General features: G+C 46.0%; 1 protein-coding gene across 1 annotated transcript; it reads left to right on the top strand.

Moving 5' to 3' along the window:
* Nucleotides 1–16,867: 16,867 nt before the first annotated feature.
* LOC147738056 (uncharacterized) lies at nt 16,868–19,303 on the top strand. Its single transcript, XM_086952106.1, has 4 exons — nt 16,868–17,214; nt 17,536–17,840; nt 17,898–18,875; nt 18,953–19,303. The coding sequence occupies exons 1-4, from the start codon at nt 16,948–16,950 to the stop codon at nt 19,098–19,100; spliced, it is 1,698 nt and encodes a 565-aa protein (XP_086808232.1). The 5' UTR covers nt 16,868–16,947; the 3' UTR covers nt 19,101–19,303.
* Nucleotides 19,304–23,102: the final 3,799 nt, after the last annotated feature.

Raw genomic sequence — 23,102 nt, forward strand, 5'->3', positions numbered from 1 at the left:
CCTGCGCCTTTCCATTGCCAGCAGCAGCTCCTGCGCCTTTCCATTGCCAGCAGCAGCTCCTGCCCCTTTCCATTGCCAGCAGCAGCTCCTGCGCCTTTCCGTTGCCAGCAGCAGCTCCTGCGCCTTTCCATTGCCAGCAGCAGCTCCTGCGCCTTTCCATTGCCAGCAGCAGCTCCTGCGCCTTTCCATTGCCAGCAGCCTTTCCTTTGCCAGCAGCAGCTCCTGCGCCTTTCCATTGCCAGCAGCAGCTCCTGCGCCTTTCCATTGCCAGCAGCAGCTCCTGCGCCTTTCCATTGCCAGCAGCAGCTCCTGCGCCTTTCCATTGCCAGCAGCAGCTCCTGCGCCTTTCCATTGCCAGCAGCAGCTCCTGCGCCTTTCCATTGCCAGCAGCCTTTCCTTTGCCAGCAGCAGCTCCTGCGCCTTTCCATTGCCAGCAGCAGCTCCTGCGCCTTTCCATTGCCAGCAGCAGCTCCTGCGCCTTTCCATTGCCAGCAGCAGCTCCTGCGCCTTTCCATTGCCAGCAGCAGCTCCTGCGCCTTTCCATTGCCAGCAGCAGCTCCTGCGCCTTTCCATTGCCAGCAGCAGCACTCCCTGCGGGACCCATGTGGTTTCTGCTTCCATTTCAAAAACTTTACTTCATCTTGTTTTTCTTGTCAACATAAAACTTGTTTTGCACTCGAAAGTTGCCTGTAAGTATCGCACAGAAAGAGCAGAGGTTTTTTGCATTCCTCCGAGTTAAGGGGGCGTTTGCATGTTGAAAAGAGTCGATCATATTTTACATGACATGTATTGTATGATTTACAGAGCAAACATGTACAGGGCTCTAAGGTCCGAGCGGACCCTTGTCCCAGCCCCGGCTCAGCTCTCCTTGTGTCTTTGTGTCTCGCCTCCCTCTATATGCCTCGAATCGTAACACATTAGAATTCAAACTTTGCAGCCTAGTCTTCGAGTCTTCGGGTAACTGTGAGAGGGCTGCTTATGGGACCTCCCAACTAGAATATTTCCGTGCGCTCTGGGCTTAATCGGTTCCTTAATCCCCAAAACACCACTGGCATAACTGTACAGCTTGCATCGTAGAGGATGTCATTGCACTCAGAGATTTTACAACATATGTGCGAAACTGAAAGTGCAATCACACGCATGCGCACTGAACCGGCAGAAGAGTGGGTAGCTTAAAAATACATGCGGCCAAGACATGGACCATAGTGCGGCTGCGCAGAGTTATGCGCATGCGTGGAAACGCGGGGGGTGTAAAGACAGATGGGGTGGGTCTATTGATAGTACAACGGCCCTGGGTATCTGTTTGGCCAGCCCCCGCCCGCCCACGCTGTAGCAGTGGCGCAGACTAGCGCGTGCGCAGTGCGCTCTCTTGAGTTGGCTGTTGGTGCTTGCATGCACTGGGCCTGGCCTGCCATCTGTGCCGCCTCGAGTCGACTCGAGAGTCAAGAGAGACACCGACGGCCACATTAAGGTAAAGCCAAAATTAATTCCATTTGAATTTTTATCCAGCAACCCACTTGCTGAATTGACGTAACGTTTGTTCTTATACCTGCGTGTCCAGCATATCAGGGTCGTAACACAGGCCCACGCAGCCCCCGCGTTGGGGGGGGGGGGGCGGCCCCGGCCATGCAGCCAGTAAGCACTTCCCATCCGTCTGGGATGTGAAGTTCTTCCATAACTTGTGTTAGGTTCCCCATCATTACACCTCACTGTGGCCTCTTTTACAAATTCAATAGTGCTCCGTGGGTCTTCGCTCTTTTAGGGTGGGGGCATGGGGGCTGGTAACCATTGTGAAGCGCATTTCAGCAGAATTAAAAGTGCGCGCGTGAGGCATCCCAGAAATGACTTGAGGGATTGCGTTGCCACCAGCAATCTCTTAATTTCCTGCCGCCCATTCGCGCCTACCACTGGAGCTGCAGGGCAGGCGAGCCTCACAGGGTGGGGTGGGATGCATCCTGGGGTCATTAAACGTCATTTTTAGGCCCCGCAGCAGCCCTCGTGCTCCAGGGCCCCATCGGCTCTGTAGCACACACACAGAGAGGAGACACTGTTGTCTGCGTGTACTTTGAGGTTTACTTGGGGAACGAACGGACGCTCGCTTTTGAAGTAATTGAGGCAAGTTTTGTTGCTTTATTAATGTCGGTGGTTGCAGCTGCAGGTGGTGGGCATTTAGACTCAGTTTTAGGGACTGGCATTTCCTCACGTAACAGAGGGAGAGAGGCCCGAGTCGTCCTGAGGTTATTATCCAGATTGATTTTGCCGTCAGGCAGGCCACACTTTGTCTGGCAATATGTGTTTTGTTTTTCGGTCAGCCATTTGTTTGTAGTTGCAGTTGGGGCCTCACATATGCATATCCTGTTGGGGCCCTCCATGTGCGTTGCAGGGGGGCCCCCTCAAGTTTCGTTACGCCACTGTAGCGTATATTGCAGTATTATACCTCAAATTGTACTTTGTTTTCTCTTGTAACCTGCACACTGTCACTTTTTTCTCCTGTAATGCACTGTTTGCTACCTCATTTATTTTGTTTGCTCACGCACAGCTCTGTGGTCCACATAGGCTCCTGCTGGGTGGTGAAGAGGTACCATTTGCACTCAACTGGAGCCTTATTGAGTTAGGCAGCAAATTATTCACTTACTGTACAGTCGATGCACCTAGTAGTGCAATGAAAACCACCGCAATGTTGTAAAACGGTAATTGCCGAGGCTTATCTTGTAACCGGCGCATTAGGGCTGAAGGTTGTGATATTGGCACTTAATAAATGCATTATATTCACCTTGTCTGAAGTAAATCTCATCTAGCTGATGTAAAGTGCTTGGCATACCACTGGAATGCAATTACATATGTAGGCGCTAAATGTGCAGGAGGCTACGCCACGGGCTACTAGTATGGAAACGTTAAAATAACTTAGAAGGCAGAGCAGGAAGTCAGTGCGTTACTTAAAAGAGCGCCGAAATAAGGCGCGAATGAAGCATAGGGTAGCGAGGAGCTGGAGATGGCTGCGCGTGGGTCGGGATGTTGCTGGAGGGGCTACGGATGCATATGCGGCTTGAAATGACACGCTGCAGGCTGACAGGAAACTAGGCTTGTGGCCTCCGCTTATAGCGATATATTTTGGTAGCTAATGTATGGAATTATCCCTGACAATCCATCAGTCACAGGGCTGTTTATAACCATGCCGCCACTAGCTGAAGACACAGAAAGTAAATCTTTATTTGTCTTTCTTGTGACTGAATGGCGAGGAGTAAAAATAGTCCCCTGTGACTGATATTTTGTCATCAGAAACTGAATCTTTCATGCATGCTCCATCACTAACTCACACCCCCTACTCCTTTATTGCAAAGGTTTTAAAGAAACATGACCTAGGTCTCGATGTACTAACGCGTTTTGCACTCACAGGGCTTTGGTGAACAAAACTGGAGCCAATCCAAGTGCATAACCCACCCAGTGTCATTATGTACTGAAAACATGAGTCACAAATGGATTTGCACTTCGCAATGCCCGTTTTGCAACTGCTTGCGGTTTGCAAGAAAAAACGGTGTATAAACATGGCGCCCCACTTCCTTGTGACTCAGAAGGTTATATAGCAATGGTTGCTGCCCCCATTTGCAGTCACAAAGCATTGAAAGGATACCACCCGCATAATTGGTGGTATACATTTGCAAAGTGGAAGCTGTCCTGGAGAGACAGTTTCCACTTTGGGAAAGTGGCCTGAGGGCATTGAGGGAAGCATACATCAGTGCAGCCTGCTGCATGCTCCCCTGAAGTTCATTGACCTCATATATAATGCTTTTGAGCCAGAGGCTTTCAGTTAGCTCTCTCCATCCTTTGGTCTGCTGTAGTGTCATTCAAACAGCCAATGCGTCCTTCTAGTTTAATGTTTTTTTTTCCTTTTACTATTGTTTCCCTTTGTGAGGTGGGTAGATCCCCCTATTGCTGCACGGCTGCTCATGTGTATATTTGTATTTATATCTGCACATTACCCTCTTGCCTCATTATTTTTTCTGTGGTTTTTGGAACATTTTATTACAAAAGTATACACAAGCAGCTAAATTAAAACGAATTTTGGAAATAAGTAAGTAAGCAGCATACTTTGCAACCGGTAATGATATAGGGGTTCTACAGGAGCATAATATAAGGAAAAGCACGAGCTCAGCCTCATAAGACAATATAGGAAAGAAATTAAAGATAGCAAAATAAGTAAAAGAAGATAGATGGATATGGTGATTCAATCATGATTTGTTGTTGGACTTTGATATATGATGCATAGGGGTAGTAGGTGATTGTAGGCTCGTTGATGGAATCTAAAGTCCCTAGGTGGACAGGAGTGGGAACTTAGTAAGCAGCCATAAAGGGTGAGATGGCATTTCACTAGTATTTGCGTATTGTTTAGTAGATGTGGGAAAGTGCCTTATTTTAGATCGTTCCTAAATCTTAGGTATTCTAAAAAGTTGTAAATTAATCTAGGAAACATGTCTCATGGTATATTAGCTGCTTGGAGTGAGAAGGGTGTCATTTCCCCTCTTGTGGAAAGGGGAGGTGTCTAGATACTGACTCTAGGTTTTGGTCAGGGACATTCATGTCTCATGTAAGCTCAGTAGGTGATTTTGTGGACTATGCCAAGCCCTTCGAAGAAAATCCTCTGAGAAACTTGGGGCTATTGGAGGTGTGACATACGTTACTAAGCTCTGTGGCTGTAAGATGTAGAAGAAGCCTTACTGCTGCCTTTTGTACACGCTGGGTTTTGCACTTGAGTAACAGAGCAAGGCCTACATACAGTCCACTGGATTCTTCTATTTCTGTCACTATGCTGGGTAATATGTGGAGATCTTAATCCTGGAAATTTATGTAAGGATTTTATTCAGTAGGGTCTTGAGGAAGAAAAAGGATTCTTTCCATATTGTTTTGACGTGTTAACATGTGAGATGAATAGCTGGATGGAGATAAGGATGGATGGAGAGAAGAGTGAGTGTGAGCGTAGCTAGGTTGGGTTGGTCCGCCCCAGGCGGCACTATTTTGGGGACGGGGCTGTCTAGACCTGGACCGTGTCATGTATGTGCATGTAACTTGCATGATCGAGGTAACTATTAGCGGCGATACTACGTGTCTCTCGGACCTCTTTCAGGTGCTCGCCGTCCTTTTTCCCGAGCACCCTCCCAGGGGGGCGGCAATCTGAAGGATAGCCCCGGGCGCCACAAGCTCTAGCTACGCCCCTGCTCCTTCAATAACCGAGGGTTTTTTTCAATTAAGAGGGATGTCTTTTAATGGCAGCAGTCTACGAAGGGGCAATATTTCTTTCAGTAAACGGGGGTCTGGGGTTCCGAATCCACCAGCGTCCTCCGTCCAAGCAGAGCAGGTAATGGCTGCTTGCCCTCCTGGGCCTAATATGATGAGGGTCTTCGAGCGGAGGATGCACCACTGTGGGACCACCTGACACCAGACGCTGCTGCCGGACCTTCTGTGCGCTTCTGTTCTCTTCGGGGGCGCAGTCTGACCCCACCTTCATGAGTTCACAACTCTCGCCCCTTCCGTGATTGTGAGTGGTAAGTGCACCTGCTCAGGTGGGGGCAGCTTCAGTGGGACGGAGACCCCGCTGTGGTTCTTGAAGGGAGCTATTCATAGGGGCAGGATCGTGGCCACTGAGGTCTAACAAAGGGGTGACTTTCCTTTTTTTTTAATTTCTGTAATTTTTTATTGAAAGAAGAGTATATATATACAAGGTACAGTATGTATACAGGGGTACAAAGGGATATACAAGAAGAAACGCCCAAGGGGGGGGGGGGGAGACATAGCAAGTGTAGTACTGGCATTCCGGGCCGGTTACATAGTTATATAAAGATCGCATGATCTCGATTGTTCTCGATTGTTCATGTCTCAGCTTCCCGCTCATTCCCCCCACCCTGTCCCACCCTGTTGGTTCGGTTGGGCTGCGTATTAGATCGTGTGGCCGATGGTTAGTCGTTCATGCGGCCCCTGATTGTCTGTCCCCCCGGCGGCGGGAAAGGAAAAAGAGAAAGTGAGAGGTAGAGGAGGATTGAAGTATGGTTGTAGTATTGATGGAGCACAGTGCTTGTCCTGGTCAGGGTCTCTTTCTCTCCCCATTTCTCTCTCTCCCTCCCTCCCTCTTTCTCACCTCTCTCTCTGTCTCTCCCTCTCTCTTTCTTCTCTCTATCTCTCTGGGTTTCTGTCTCAACACCGCCGAACACCTGCACTTCCGGATCCACACCGACCCCAACACCACCCTCAGAGGAACACTCATCTACAGACCCCCTGGACCCCAGGCTCAGTTCAGCGACTCCATCGCCGACCTCGCCAGCACCCACGCACTCGCCTCCACGGACTACATCCTCCTCGGGGACCTGAACTTCCACCTTGAGAACAACAACGACGCCAACTCCGCCACCCTGATCGCCAACCTCGGCCTCAGACAACTCGTCACCGCACCCACCCACGCCGCCGGGCACACGCTGGACCCCGTCTTCTCCACAAGCTCCCATGTTACCTTCCACCACACAACCGAACTCCACTGGACCGGCCACCGCTGCATCCATTTCACCTTCAAGAAACCAACCACACACCACCGCACCCAACAACTACCTCGCCGCTGCTGGAGCAAAGCCACCGACGACCAGCTGTTCACCCTCACCCAGAAACCCACCCAGCAACCCCACCAGCCCAGACGCCGCAGCCCGCAACCTCAGACAGTGGATCGACGACTGCGCCAACACCCTCGCCCCGCTCAAGAAACCCTCCAACAGCCATGCCAGCAATAGAGCCATCTGATTCACAGACTAGCTCCAGACCTCCAAACGTGCATGCCAGAAACTGGAGAAGACATGGCTCCACGAATGCACACCGGACAACCACGCAGCCCACAAGGACGCCACCGTGAAGACATCACCACCTCATCAGACTAGCCAAGAGATTCTCCTTTAAAAACCGGCTGGACAACAACGCACATGACCGCAAAGAGCTCTTCAGCATCGTAAAGGAACTCTGCAACACCAGCGCCACCACCAACGACAGCCCGCCCTCACAAGAACTGTGCGACTCAGTAGCCATCTTCTTCCACTGCAAGATCGCTAACATCCAAGACAGCTTCAACACCATGACCGCTTGACTACGCCAGACACCACCTCCCCTGCGAACACCACCAGCACCAACCTCCTGACCTCCTGGTCCATCATCAATGACAACGAGACACACAAGATCATGAACTCCATCCACTCAGGATCTCCGTCAGACCCGTGCCCACACCACGTATTCAACAAAGCAGACGCAGCCATCGCACCACAACTACGGAAGGTCATCAATATCTCCTTCGAAACAGCGACATTCCCGGAAAGCTAGAAGCACGCCAAAATCAATGCCCTCCTTAAGACCCCAAAGCGGACCCCAAGGACCTCAAGAACTTCCGGCCCATCTCCCTGCTCCCGTTCCCGGCAAAGGTCATTGAGAAAATCGCCAACATTCAATTGGCCCGTCACCTGGAAGACAACATCTTGGACCCGTCCCAGTTTGGTTTCAGACGCAACCACAGCACTGAGACAGCCCTCATCGCCGCCACAGATGACATCAGGCACCAACTAGACAACGGTGAAACATCAGCCCTCATCCTCCTGGACCTGTCGGCCTCCTTCGACACGGTATGCCACTGCACACTCAAGACACCCCTCCTAGAAGCCGTAATCCAAGAGAAGGCCCTGGACTGGACCACGTCCTTCCTCTCAGGCAGAACCCAGAGAGTCCACCTCCCACCCTTCCAATCCGAAGCCACCAACATCATCTGCGGCATCCCCCAGGGCGCATCCCTCAGCCCGACACTGTTCAACATCTACATGGACCCCTCGCACAAGTAGCCCGCCATCACGACCTCAACATCTCCTACGCCAACGACACCCAGCTCATCCTCTCCCTCACCAAGGACCCACACACCGCCAAAACCAACCTCCACAAGGGAATGAAGGCCGTCGCAGACTGGATAAGGAGCAGCCGTCTGAAACTGAACTTTGTCAAGACGGAGGTCCTCATCCTCGGACCCACCCCCTCAGCCTGGGATGACTCCTGGTGACCGACCACGATGGGAACAGCACCAACACCCACCGACCATGCACGCAACCTAGGATTCATCCTCGACTCCTCCCTCTCCATGTCCAGGAAGGTCAAAGCCATATCCTCCTCCTGCTACAACACCCTCCTCTTGCTCTGCAGGATCTTCAAGTGGATCCCGACCGAAACAAGAAGAACGGTAACACAGGCCCTCATTAGCAGCAGATTGGTCTACGGCAACGCACTCTACGCAGGAATCCCAGCCAAACACCTACGACGACTACAACGCATCCAAAACGCTTCCGCCCGACTGATCATCAACGCCCCCCGACGCAGCCACATCACCCCCCACCTGAGAAACCTATACTGGCTCCCCGTCGACAAGAGGATCACCTTCAAGCTCCTCATCCACGCACATAAAGCACTCCACAACGCCGGACCAGCCTACCCGAACAGCAGACTCAGCTTTCACACTCCCACCCGCCAGCTCCGCTCTGCCAGCCTCGCCCCCGCATCCAACGTACGACATCCAGCGGCAGATCTTTCTCCTACCTCGCCGCCAAGACCTGGAACACCCACCCTACCCACATATGGCATACCCAAGACCTACTCTCCTTCAGAAGACTCCTCAAAACCTGGCTCTTCGAACAGTAACCGCATTCCCTCTCCCCTCAGCGCCTTGAGACCCTCACGGGGAAGTAACGCTCTTTACAAGTACTCTGATTGGTTGATTGATAAAATGTGGTCCCTAAGTCCACACATAGTCTAATACTCTGACCACTATCCTTGGTTGTGATTTGTGTGCCAACCAAGCAGAGCTCTGTATTTCTTGAATTACACCTTGGTTGACCAATTTTTCAATTTCCAATCTTAAAGGTTCTCTCATAAGTAAAGAAATAGAACGTGTTTTTTGAACTACTGGGACAGCACCTTCTTTTAGAACAATTTTATGCATGTAAGTTTTTAACAATGCCAAATTTTCGTTACATCTGGAAATTCTATAGTGAGATTGGTTCCGACTTCTGGGGGATCAATAAGTAAAACTTGGTCATGATTATTGGGGTCCAGGGTAATTCCTAATTCTTTCTGATGTTTCCACACCAGAAGACTTGATCCCTGCTTGGTTATATAAATCTTTCCCACTGTGTGTCTATTTTTAAATGAAATTCTCATTTTCACCATCTTTTCTGAGGGTATAGGTTCTCTATTGTACCCAGATGGACTTATATCAGCATTTTCCAACTTGATGTTATGCTTAGTAAACTTCTCGGTAAAATATTTACTTTTCCACTCGAGTAAAAGGGAACATGAGTCTGCATATACCTTGAATTTTTCCTCATCAAGACTAATCTCACATGTGGGATACTGTGTTTTTTCCTCCAAGTTTCCTTCCTCAATCTGAAAAATAAAATTATTTTCCTCTTCCTTCTCTACCTCAGGGTTTTCAATCACATGTACTTTGGGACTATATAACAGCTTGTCACGGAAGGGGGGCTGCAGGCGATGCCTGTCCAATGCAGCGCAGAGGAGGTGAGGCCTGTCCAGAGCTGGGGGGTGCAGAATAGGTGAGGCCTGTCTAGTGGGGTGCAGAGGAGGTTAGTAATGTCCAAAGGGTGCAGAGGAGGTGAGACCTGTCCAGGGAGGTATAGAGAAGGGGAGGCCTGTCCAGCATGGTACAGAGGAGGTGCTGCCAGTGCAGTGGGTGCAGAGGAGGTGAGGACTGTCCAGGGACCTGCATTCTAGGTGAGGCCTGTGCAGGGGGTGCATTAGAGGTGAGGCCTGTCCATTGGGTGCAGAAGAGGTGAGACTTTTCCTTTACTGGGTGGTGCAGACGATGTGGGGCCTGTTCAGGAGGGGGTGCAGAGGATGTGAGCCCTGTATGAAGGGGGCGGGGTGTGCTAAAGAGGTGAGGCCTGGCCAGTGGGATGCAGAGACGAGGAGGCAATTTCCAGAGGGGGAGGGGGGCAGAGTAGGTGAGATGTATCCACATGGGTGCAAAGGAGATTAGGCATGTCGGGCAAGGGGTTGGGAGGTGCAGCAGAGGCGATGCCTGTCCAGGGTGGTGCAGAGCAGGGAAGACCTGTCCAGGGGGTGCAGAGAAGGTGAGGCCTGTCCAGGGGTGCAGAGGAGGAGCCAGGCCTGTCCAGGGTGCAGAGGAGGTGAGGCCTGTCCAGGGGTGCAGAGGAGGTGAGCCCTGTCCAGGGGTGCAGAGGAGGTGAGGCCTGTCCAGGAGTACAGAGGAGGTGAGGCCTGTCCAGGGGTGTAGAGGAGGTGAGGCCTGTCTAGGGGTGCAGAGGAGGCAACGCTTGTCCAAGGGTGCAGAGGAGGTGAGGCTTGCCCAGGGGTGCAGAGGAGGTGGGGCCTGTCCAGGGGTGCAGAGGAGGAGAGGCCTGTCCTGGGGTGCAGAGGAGGAGAGACCTGTCCAGGGGTCTCAGAGGAGGTGAGTGAGGGCTGTCCAGGGGTGCTGAGGAGATGAGGCCTGTCCAGGGGTGCAGAGGAGGAGAGGACTGTCCATGTGATGTAGAAGGGGTGAGGCCTGTTTGGAGGGCAGTACAGAGGAGGCGAGATCTGTCGGGGGGGGGTGCAGAGGAAGCGAGGCCTTTCCAGGGGGCTCAGAGGAGGTGAGTGAGGCCTGTCCAGGAGGGTGTAGAAGAGGTGAGGCCTGTCCTGTTCTTGGGTGGTTCAAAGAAGGTGGCGCCTCTCCAGGAGGGATGCAGTGGAGATGAGGCCTGTTCGTCCAGGCGGGGTTGTCGAGAGCTGAGTTTAAGTTTGTTTATTGTTGCTCCAAGAGATTTGTGTAATGAGTGTAAGTTGCTTGTAAACTGGCCAATTGAAGAGCCACGGAGTGAAGCGCCTCAAAATATTTTATTATATATACAAGAGATTAATGCAGATTTACAGACAATATTGCAAAGGCAAAGACCGGGTAAAAGAGGGTGCATCTTTTAGCGTTGCATCCAGAGGTTAGTTCACATATCCAGCAAAATGTGAGGGGCTGCAGAATAACATTCTGGATGAGATTTTGTTTTACGCAAAGAACTGTAGTGACAATTTTGTTACCAAGTAGAAAAATGTATCAAAGAAAAAATAATGAGCGCTCAGACAAAAATGATCCAGAAGGGTGACAATATTGCAAAAGCAAAGACCGGGTAAAAGAGGGTGCATCTTTTAGCGTTGCATTCCGAGGTAGTGCATATATCCAGCAAAATGTGAGAGCTGCAGACTAACATTCTGGATGAGATTTTGTTGTAACAAAAGTTCTGTAGTGACAATTTTATTACTAAGCAGAAGAAGATCAAAATAAAAATAATGATGGCTCAGACAATATTTTTCCAAACGGGTGACGAAATTGGTTCTCACAGATTGCATTCTCGTTTTGATTCTGGGTTTGTTTGAGGTGTGAATTTGGATATGCACGGCGTTGGTGTGCAGAGTAATGATGTTCAGTATGTGCAAGGAGGAAATGTTGTTCCTCTGGGTCAGGGCCGGACTGGGAACCCAAACCAGGCCTGACAATTTTGGCGGCCCAGATCCCTACCTCTTTTGTTGCAGGGGGTGATATAGCCCCCAGTGACCAATATGTTTCCCAGCACTGAACAATCCCCCACTCTTCCAGCCTCCCGGGTAAACCCTGAAGCCCGTTGCGGCCGGTCCGGCCCTGCTTAGGGTATAGGTTTTACTGACAGTGGCAATTTAAATACCTCAAACACTAATGCGCAGAATATGAGATGCTCCTTGCAATGTTTGCAGGAACCTGGGAAACTGGAACATGAATCAGATGGCAGAGAATGGGATGTCACAGTGGGAAACATCCTTTACAATGCAACTTTTACCACGCAGTGCCTTTACATCGCAACTATTACAATGCATGTCATTACAATGCATTGCGCTGGGGGGCGCTCTAGGATAGGGATTCGATTTAATTTACTATCCAACACCTTCCCTACTATCCACGGGGACTGGAGTTGGAATAGTAAATTAAACTATTCACTATCCAGCACCCCTCAACGCTATGCGTTGTAACAGCATGCGTTGTAAAACCTGCGATGTAAAGGCATGCGTGGTAAAAGCATGCGTGGTAAAAGCATGCGTTGTAATGTCATACATCCGTCACAGTCAATGGTTCCAGCCCAACTGGCCTCTGTGCCGAGCATGCAGAATCAAACGCAGATATATTGGAACATGCCTTCAGTTCAGATGGTGCCACAGCCCAGTGCAGAATAGAACGCCAAGTTCTCAACAAATTTAAGACTTCAATAAAATCCTTTTTTGATTAATAATGATTTTCCACAACTTTCATATACACTAGGAGTTTCTACTGGAGTGAATCAGACACAATGACGGTGCCTGAGATGGGAGAAGGATTGCATGCTTGGGGCAGTCCTAGAGGTCACCCAGAGTGGCCCTTTTGTAGAAGAAGTAAAAGGGAATCCGGCATCACTTTTAATCAATAAATGTGCCTCCCGTTCCACAGTCAGACTGACGGGAGCGCCCAACCCACTCCTCTTGGGAAAGGAGTCCAAGTAGTAGGCATTTCTAATAAATAACTAATAGGCTGTCAGAAAATGTTCCCGTACAAATTGGGTCAATGATGAATGGCACAAACATAAACTGTGATTAAGAGCCAGTTATTATGTTAGGGAATAACCTTGTAAAATAACTTGTGGCTTTTAGGGGAAGAGTCACAATTCATTATTCATTTTGTAGGTGTGGTTTATTAAATTACATTTTGTTGTGCCATGTTTTCATGAATATTCATTGGTTGCTGTCATTTTTACCTCATCATGAACCATGTCAATAATGTGTTCTCTCTGTCTAAAAACTTATAAACTGTACTGTTTTGGGATATTTGCTGGAATTGTTTTATTTTACACTTTTCCTAAAGTCAGACTACATGTCAATCCTCTTACTGATTTTGTACTTAAGAACGTTTCCTTGATTTTTAACTAGGCCGTTTCTATGTCTTTTGCTATTTGATATTATAGAAAAACGTTTTCTTATTTCTTAGTACACATTTGTTGTGGTGGTCTGTCAATTGACTTTACAGATAGTTATTTCTGATTCTGGCCCCTCCTTCTGAGACGCCAGTGACACTGCGAGCTACGGGAGGAGGAAGGGGGGAGGCTCTTGTGTGCCCTGCAGGTTCTATCTTCTGCCTTCTCCTGCCCAATCCATATATTTCGGAAAGGCAGAGGTCTAGTTCTTGGGTTGCCGTCCTATAGGGCTCACAAGACACTGACCCTCCGTATCACATCTTTAAATAATTTATAAATTGAAAGCGCCAACACATTGATGCCTTGTTGCTTCCAATGCTCAGCATTTGAACTCTGCATCAGCTTGAGCTTGAATTGTAGTTGCTCAGAGAACATGGTTTGGAACAATCTAAGAGTCTCGTTGAATTATCTATGAACGGTGGGCAGAATTTAACATGCCTTTTGTGAACCAGATTGTTTTGATTTGCAAGTTTCATGGGATCTAAATGGAAAGATGGGGGTTATGAAGACGTGGACTGGGTTGTTAGGGTTTGTTCTCTGAGACTGTGGGTGTACTCTATATTCACAGAGACCTTTTCCAGCAGAGTATCGTGGTTGTTGAACCAAAAAAAGTATTTATTCATAACCAGAGTTGCTTGACAATGGCCTCCAGAGAACAAGAGATTCTTTTGTTTTGGAAGTTCAGGACGGTTATTTGGAAGACGGGATGAAGTATGATCGTCTGAAGCAAAACTATTTCTTTACTTCCTTTCAAGGTATTCTGGGATCACCAAGTAGTGCAGCGTGGCTGCCACCCTTGGAGGAACAACATATAATATAACTTTCAGGTAAGGATTCCTATAACTGTAAGTTTCCTTTTCCCCTGTTTCTTCTTTCTCTATTCCCTTTGTTGAACTGTGTTTAAAAATGACCATCAAGACTCCATTCTGTGTTGCCATGCTCTCGGCAAACCTGATAAGGAATTGCTTTCTGTGACTGTTGAACCTAGCTTAACCCCCTGCTCCTCGTGGTTGAGCCTCCTGAAAAGCTGCTCGTGCACCTTGTCCTCCGGTTGCATCAGAGGTTCAGCCACTTCCTGTCAGCTGTTGGTAATTCAGCCTCTCATGACCAGCGACTGTGACTTGTGACCACAATCTGTGTCCTGAAAACAAAGGCTGTGTGTTTTGCGCCAGCAGCAGGCGCTCTGTGACTGCACCTTGTGACGGAAGACAGAGGCTGTGTGTGTTGTGTAAACAGAAACAGATGCTCTGTGACTACGCCATGTGAGCACGGAAGTCAGACCAACGCCACCTGAGGGACATGCTCCTTTACCACGAGTGCGCCACCCGAGGATGATGAAGCACGAGGCCTAACTAGAACTGGACAGATGAGAAACTTGCATTGTGTAAGGGGGGTTGCCAGTACTATAAATATGTGTAAGCTGTGAAGGAAAACCGCAGTCTCCGTAGAATTGTCTTTGTACCATTCTGGGACCTCTGTCCTTAGCTCGAGCTAATAAATGACTTGCTTCCCTCCACGGCTGGTTGTCCTGGTCTCTTTTGGTAATGTATGATTGATGCAAGAAGGACCCGTAGATTCAAAGCGTTTCCCTGTGCCACTGGCTTTGACTTCCCTAGTGGGGGGGGGGGTCTCCAAAAGCCAGTTCTACACCTTTCTTGATCTCTTTTTTGTTTTTGTCTCTTCAGCTTCAACATTTTACTCCCTCTGTACACTATTCTTGTTGTTATCAAACTTCTGATAATCACCTGATGGAGCCACATTCCTCCTGGAACGTGTTGGGGGTGTAGTGCAGGTCCAGTTCCTTTTTAGGTCAGTTTTGCCCCCCAGTTCCTTAACTATTGGCACATTTGTCTCCTCCTCTACAGCACATGATACTATAATCCCTCTGTTTGTCTTTCAGCGTTGTTTCTCTTTGGATCTGACTTCCATCTCTTTACATCCTACCATCCTACCCTTTTCTGTCTTATCTACTACAAGCAAAAGACACAGTACATGTGTGTGGACACACATGCACACAGGGCTTGCTTTAGGGTGGTGTGGCCGGTGGAGCTGCACCTGGTGCTGACCTTGGGGGCACTGTGTTTAGATGTAACTTATGGTTTCCTGTGCTGGAACATGTGGTGAGAGTGGAAGATAGCCTTTTTCTCTTTCTTCTGTTTTGTGTTTTCCTTATCTAGACCCTTTTTCGTTTCCTTTACTGTTGTGCTGTTTTTTTTCTCTTTTTCAGGTGTTGCAGTGGCCTGGTCCTGTCGAAGGAGCATGAGTTCTGGGCCACAAAGTAAGTCCTTATCATCCGCACAATTTGAAATGGTGAATTCCACTGAGCTAACTGGACACAGCATCTGTCTATGGTGGCATTTAAAGCACTGAGTGCAATAAGGCCAATTCCTTTGTTCCTAGATCACTGGAAAAAGGAATAGATGAAGAGTCTAGGTGGGCAGGGTTAGTAAATAACATCTGATAATTCATTAAAAGTATTACAAATATCTCATTTGATGCCAGCCTTTGCCACAGAAATTGTAAATTGATAGTGTTGGTTGCTTCTGAGAATCGGTGTCACAATATATGTGCAACTTGAGTTTCTTTCTTAAATATTAATACGTTTGCTCTCACATCCTTGAGTTCCATTGATCCAAAGCTCCCGATCTACAGTGTTCCGAGCTGTTTCACCACTATCAGAAATGATACTCAACTGATTTCCTAGCTTGTTTTTGTCAATACATTCTTTGTGCAAAGTATAAGGTCACAAATATTTTTTCTTTGTGTTCATTTACAATCTCTGACTCCGTTTCTACAGGTGACTGAAGCATGAATAGAAAAAAGAAGGTTTAAATTTAGTGAAACATAACGAAAAGGATTATTTCAAGGAAAGTTAAAACATTCTCGCGCTCTAGAGAAGAAACACATTCTATGTGCCAGGAATGGTGAGGATGTTGGAGCGGAAGAAACTGGTGAATGTGAAAGTTGTCAAATCCCTAAAGGAAAATTACCATACATGTTTACCAAGTGCCAGTAACTGAGATTGAGGAGAACATTGGCCACAACTGATCCCCACACAGTGCACTTGAGAAAACTCAGTGATGTAAATTCTGTTTGATGGTTTATGAGAAATGCTTTGGAGACGCAAACCCTCCCCAACAGATCAGTATCTGTAGACGTGATGTGAAAGAACCGTCAAGAAGACTAATATCCTCGGTTTACAAGCGCAAGCTTTTGTCTCCATCTCCTATGATTCAGAGGAAAGAAAAGATTGTTTAAAAGAAAGTCATTGTAAATGCTCTTTCTCAGATGTTGATTCACCAAAGATGCTGGATTATCATTTCCAATATAGGAAGATTTTCCCCCACCAACTCTGTCTCTTGAGTTTGATCCGAGTGGTTTCAAAGGATCCTGTAACTCCAAAGTGGATCATGTACCTGTCTTAGCCACTGAGCAAAAAAGCATATACTGGCACTGAAAGTATAAAAGGGGCCAGTGTTACGCTACTGATAATTCTTAAACCACCCTGGCATGCCCTAATCATCTGTCATTACTTGTATGAACAATCATAGCTACCAGGCAAACACTAAAGCCCAAAGACCTTATCAGTGCTTTTAAAACTCCTAAATCAAATGTGATAAAACAGAATCACTAAATGAGACTAATTAAACAAGAGAAAATTCACGCGGGCATAACTTGGAGAAAATGAATCCATGAGAGGTCTCTTAATCAATACAAGGGGCTCCTCAGTGAAAGTTAATAGAACAAGTTAGATCAGTGCCTTTAAAGGTAGGAAAATGATCTCCAGGTAAAAACTATCATTAGTTAAATACAAATGTTAAGAAGAGCATCTGAAATGTATTTTAGAAGTTAATGCTGAGTTGTAACTTAAACATGTACACAATCAGAAATCAGATTCAGTCTTAAAATGACGTGTATTCAGGAACAAACCCAACTTGGAGAAACAAACAACTCGAATAAGAGCAATAACTGTGAGAACAGCTTTAGTTATCAATCCCACCTCACTAAACATGAGAAAACTAGCTCTGGACGAAAACCCTATCAGTGTCCTGAATGCCAGAAAGGCTTCAGTCTCAAATCCAACCTTACTGTACATGAAAGAACTCACACTGGACAAAAACCTTATCAGTGCTCTGAATGCTCGAAAAGCTTCAGTCAGAAATCCAGACTTACGGTACATGAAAGAACCCACACTGGACACAAACCATATCAGTGCCCTGAATGCTGTAAAAGCTTCTGTAGCAAATTCAATTTCACTATACATGAAAGAACTCACACTGGACAAAAACCTTATCAGTGCTCTGAATGCTCGAAAAGCTTCAGTCAGAAATCCAGCCTTACTGTACATGAAAGAACCCACACTGGACAAAAACCATATCAGTGCTCCACGTGCCAAAAAAGCTTCCGTTTTCGTGGCAGTCTGATTCAACATCAGGTAACTCACACTGGACAAAAACCTTACCAGTGCTCTGAATGCTTGAAACGCTTCAGTCAGAAATACAACCTTACTGTACATGAAAAGACCCACACTGGGTATAAACCGTATCAGTGCTCTGAATGCTGTAAAAGCTTCAGTCAGAAATCCAGCCTTACGGTACATGAAAGAACCCACACTGGACACAAACCATATCAGTGCTCTGAATGCTGTAAAAGCTTCAGTCAGAAATCCAGCCTTACTGCACATGAAAGAACCCACACTGGACAAAAACCATATCAGTGCTCCACGTGCCAAAAAAGCTTCAGTTTTATTGGCAGTCTGATTCAACATCAGGTAACTCACACTGGACAAAAACCTTACCAGTGCTCTGAATACTGGAAAAGCTTCAGTCAGAAATCCAGCCTTAATGTACATGAAAGGACCCACACTGGGCATAAATTGTTATACTGCTCTGAATGCCAGAAAAGCTTCAGTAGTAAATCAGCTCTCTCTCACCACGAGAGAGCTCATACTGGACAAAAACCTTATCAGTGCTCTGAAAGCTGGAAAAGCTTCAGTCAGAAAGGCAACCTTACTGAACATGAAATGACAAACACTGGGCATAAACTGTATCAGTGTTCTGAATGCCAAAAAGGTTTCTATCAGAAATCCGGTTTAACTCTACATCAGAGAATACATACTGGGCAGAAACCGTATCAGTGCTCTGAATGCTGGAAAAGCTTCAGTCAGAAATTCAGCCTTACTCGACATGAAAGAACCCACACTGGGTATAAACCGTATCAGTGCTCTGAATGCCAGAAAAGCTTCCAACTGAAAATGACTCTCACTAGACATGAAATAACTCACACTGAACAGAAACCTTATCACTGCTCTGAATGCCAGAAAAGTTTCAGTCAGAAATCCAGTTTAACTCAACATGAGAGAATCCACACTGGGCTCAAACCGTATCAGTGCTCTGAATGCTGGAAAAGCTTCACTCGGAAATCCGATCTTACTGTACATGAAAGGACCCACACTGGGCTCAAACCGTATCAGTGCTCTGAGTGCCAAAACAACTTCAGGGATAGATCCGGTTTAATTGTTCATGAAAGAACCCACACTGGACATAAAACTTATCAGTGCCCTGAATGCCAGAAAAGTTTCAGTCAGAAATCCAGTTTAACTCATCATGAGAGAATCCACACTGGGCTCAAACCGTATCAGTGCTCTGAATGCTGGAAAAGCTTCAGTAAGAAAATAAATCTCTCTACACATGAGAGAACTCACACTGGGCAAAAACCTTATCAGTGCTCTGAATGCCGGAAAAGCTTCAATCAGAAATCCAACCTTACTGTACATGAAAGGACCCACACTGGGCTCAAACCGTATCAGTGCTCTGAGTGCCAAAACAACTTCAAGTATAGATCCAGTTTAATTGCTCATGAAAGAACCCACACTGGACAAAAACTTATCAGTGCCCTGAATGCCAGAAAAGTGTCTGTGACAAATCCAGTTTAACTCAACATGAGAGAATCCATACTGGGCTCAAACCGTATCAGTGCTCTGAATGCTGGAAAAGCTTCCAACTGAAAAAGACTCTCACTAGACATGAAAGAACTCACACTGGGGAAAGACCTTATTAGCTCTCTGAATGCTGGAAAAGTTTCAGTCGGAAATCTGGTCTCACTCAATTTGGGAGAACTTACCTGTAAAAAACCTTGTCATTGTTCTAAATGCCTGGGAAGCGTCTGCTGGAGATTCAATTTCAGTCCACAAGAGAGAAAGCACAACGAGAAAGGAAATTACCCGTGCTCTCAATGTGACAAAAACTTCAGTTGTAAATGTAACCTTTCTACATAGGAGAGACAATGTGGGAGAATAAAAGGTTCTCACTGTCAACCCTGAGGAGGAGCTTTCAGCATCTCAAAACATTTACATGAAGCAGCCACAAAGACTCCACTCCATTGATTGTCCAACAAACCCTCTACTGAGAAAAGCACACAGCGAGGGATGGAAATGCTTGAATTAACCTCATCCTTTTGTAACTATTCGTGGCCTCATTCCATTCAGCGTGTTTTGCTCCCTGAGTGTTTATAAGCCATGGCTCTGACCCACAAAGGCCATTGATCTTGAACTTTGAGGCCACGCTGCTAGATTCAGGAATGTTTGTAACCTCAAACTGTTTCCAGCCTTAATAAGCCTCACCAGGGGCCTGCAGCAGGAGTCCCTTTGTCGTAGGTCTATATGGGACCAACATATGTTCTGTGCCACGTAGGGCTGATCATTGAGAAAAACTAAAGGTGATAGATGAACTGGTAGTTCATCTCGGCAACATCCCGCCACATCATTCTCTAGTCTTTGTGTAACTACAGACAAGGCCAGCCATATGCAAACCATTCTTGGCTCCACCCTAAATAATCCTAATGACTTCTGTTCCAATGGGACATGGCCTCGTATTACAAAGATATGCGAGACAGCAAGGACCCCCTGATACAGTTCAACTTCCTGGGTCAGGGCACTTGAAGAAAATGTGTTCCAATTTGGAGAACATATGTACCAACAAACAAAAGGCGTAAGCATGGGGGCAGCAATGGCCCCATCGATAACCAATATTTATATGGCTAGGTTTGAATTTCATCACATACACAACGAGATGGCACCATTCTATGAGTCTGTTTCCCATTGGTACCGGTTTATTGGCGATATATTTTTTATATGGACCAATGGGGAACAGACTCTACAAGAATTTCTAGAATGGATTAATTTAGCAGATAGTAATCTCCGTTTCACTGCACAAGTTGATGCTACAAAAGTGGAATTCCTTGACATATATATCAAAAATGAATCCAAGAATCTGACGGTTGACTTGTATACTAAGTCAACAGCAAGGAACACGCTACTCCATTTTGGTAGCTACCATCCGAGAAATCAGAAGGATGGGATACCATTTTCACAGTTTTTGAGAGTGCGGCGAAACTGCACAAACATTAAAGATTATGATATTCAGGCTGTAAAAATGAAAGAAATTTCTTGCTCGCGGATATCCGAATCGTTTAATACGTGAGGCATATAAGCGAGCAAGATACTTTGATCGTGATGCTCTTCTGAATTCAAATAAACAACAGAAAGAACAAAAGTTGGTCTGCATAGCAAAGCACTCTCCTCTAAATGCCACAGTCAGACAGATCATCAACTCAAACTGGCATCTATTAAATATAGAACCGACACAACCAAAACTACCAAAACCCATGTTTGCGCATCGACGCAACAAAAATCTGAAAGATCTAGTGGTTAGATCACGTTTCAGTGGAACTACCAATATTGTCCCCTTTGTACAGAAATCACTAAATGGAGAAAATGCCATTAAGGGCACCTCCAGATATGGCACATGCCAATCTTGCGATGGCATAATATCAGGTGAGACATTCACATTCAACAAAGTACAAATACAGGCTAAGGAACTGTGGACATGCAATACAACCAATATTGTTTATTTGATATTGTGTCCATGTAACTTAGGTTACGTTGGAGAAACCGCAAGAACTATGAAACTCCGCCTAACGGAGCATAGATCTGCGATTAAAACAAAACAATTGACAGCACCACTGGCATCCCATTTTTCTGAGTTCCATCATTCTCCGTCTCAGATCCGTTGGCGCATCCTAGAAAAGATTCATATAGCCAACAACAACGGCGGAGATAAAATTAGGAAAAAAAGGGAGCTTTATTGGATCTTTACTCTTAATACATTTACCCATAGCTTAAATAATGACCTACCGTGGATAAATGCTATCTTATAACAAGAAAGATTGACGCCTCTGTCTTTATATCTCTTTAATTTGGGCATATGATAGGATTAGTCAAATAATATATAGTCCCCCGTATAATAAGACCTTTCCATATATGACACCAGTAGTAGGCATACCCATCTTATTTACGGTACTCACTTATTCATTTTTCATTTTTTCTTTGATAAATAAACAGTAAACAAATCAAAAATAAACCTAAAATAAACATTAGAAAAGCTAAATACTCATGACTGGTCAATACCGGGCATCTAGCGATATGAAGTCTTGTCGCTTTAAGATGCACGAGAAAACCAGGTGAACCAATTAGCTGCCTTGATAAATAGACCAATAAGAAAGCGCCAAACAAATCCTTTGCCCGAATATCGGAACCGCCGGGACGCCGCTTAAGCCGGTCCGTCTCATATAACAGGAACACAGGTAAAACTTTTGCAGCCTTGCACCAAACGTGTAAAGCTTTCCTTAGTTTAAACAGGATGGCCGCGATATAACGTTAGCTACGTTCGTTTTTATCGTTTCAGCTGCCTTGATATTAGACCAATAAGAAAGCGCTAAACAAACTCTTTGCCCGAACATCAGATACCACCAGGACGCCGCCTTAGCCGGTCTGTTTCAGATAATACAAACACGGGTAAAACTTCTGCAGCTCTGCACCAAACGCGTAAAGCTTTTCTTAGTTGTAAATATGCTGGCCATGATATAACGTTTGCTGCATTCGCTTTGCCGTTTCAGACCACATATGCCGTATAAATGCTGGGATTAACCATTGGCATTTATCGCAGCAGGTCGTCCACCCCGAGAGACGATTTAGGTAAACAATAGAGTCACCTTTGAATAGTAAAACCGTAACATACCTCGAAGATTTAATATGACCGGTGAACAAAATCTTTTTTCTTTATAGATGTATGACCACATGTATTTTTAATTCGTATCGGATACATACCGAGTATGGCACCTAAAAACAGCGAAAACTAAGGATTTTCTGGTAAACGCGGTAAGGAAAGGATGTGGTTTGATTAAGGACATGTATATGCAAACAGTAAACAAGTAATCAATGTGCTTTATTACAACTTATGCTTCAGATAAATAAAACGCATGCAGTATAAAACCAAACTTTACCTACTGCAATACTACCAGCGGCTCTATAGACTAAAACTGTAATATAAAAGCTAAAACAGTGGTATTTTTACAGAACGCGTACTGTATTAAATAGAGTTTTCAGATGATCAGTTACTTTTGTAGTGGCAGGTATTCGTTTCTGTGCCTTTAGTAATGAAAGGAAATGTAAAACCAACCATATATGAGTGGAGAAATATGAATAGGGTAATCAAATGTAGTAAGTCAAAGTTTATGTTAGAAATTATAAATAAGTAATACCTGCCTTAATAAAATAAACTTATAACAATACTGCCTGTTGAATAATGAGGTTCACCTGATTCACTTACAGTGATCTAAATATTTTGGCCTGACTATAACAATCCCGTGCCGCTAATGAAGTAGCCTACTGGATGTTTAGCGAGTCTAGGTGACCACTATATCTACATACAGAGTTTGAAATCCAAGTCAATCTGAGCTTCCTTAAAAGTCGGGTAAGCATATTCAATTAATTTGACAAATGATTACAACTATTTAGTCTCAGCATATAATCAGTGAATAATGTTCTCACATTGCAGATTTGGCCTTCATTGATACTCATATTAATCTCCACGGTATCTTGGCATTTATTCTGTCCTGACCCTTGATATCTATCCTGTTCTGTCCTTAAAATAGGTAAGCTTATCTGATGCCTTTAGACATGAATGATTAGTATAAAAGGTCCATACTAGAATCTTAATTAAT

The sequence above is a fragment of the Lissotriton vulgaris genome, chromosome 1_1 (assembly GCF_964263255.1).
Source record: "Lissotriton vulgaris chromosome 1_1, aLisVul1.2, whole genome shotgun sequence".
Lineage (NCBI taxonomy): Eukaryota > Metazoa > Chordata > Amphibia > Caudata > Salamandridae > Lissotriton > Lissotriton vulgaris.

Coding starts and splice junctions, on each gene's coding strand:
- LOC147738056 (XM_086952106.1), top strand. CDS start 16,948: ATGACGTGTATTCAGGAACAAACCCAACTTGGAGAAACAAACAACTCG. Junction 17,215..17,535: donor GTCAGAAATCCAGACTTACG/GTACATGAAAGA, acceptor CGCTTCAGTCAG/AAATACAACCTTACTGTACA. Junction 18,876..18,952: donor GAGTGCCAAAACAACTTCAA/GTATAGATCCAG, acceptor ATGCCAGAAAAG/TGTCTGTGACAAATCCAGTT.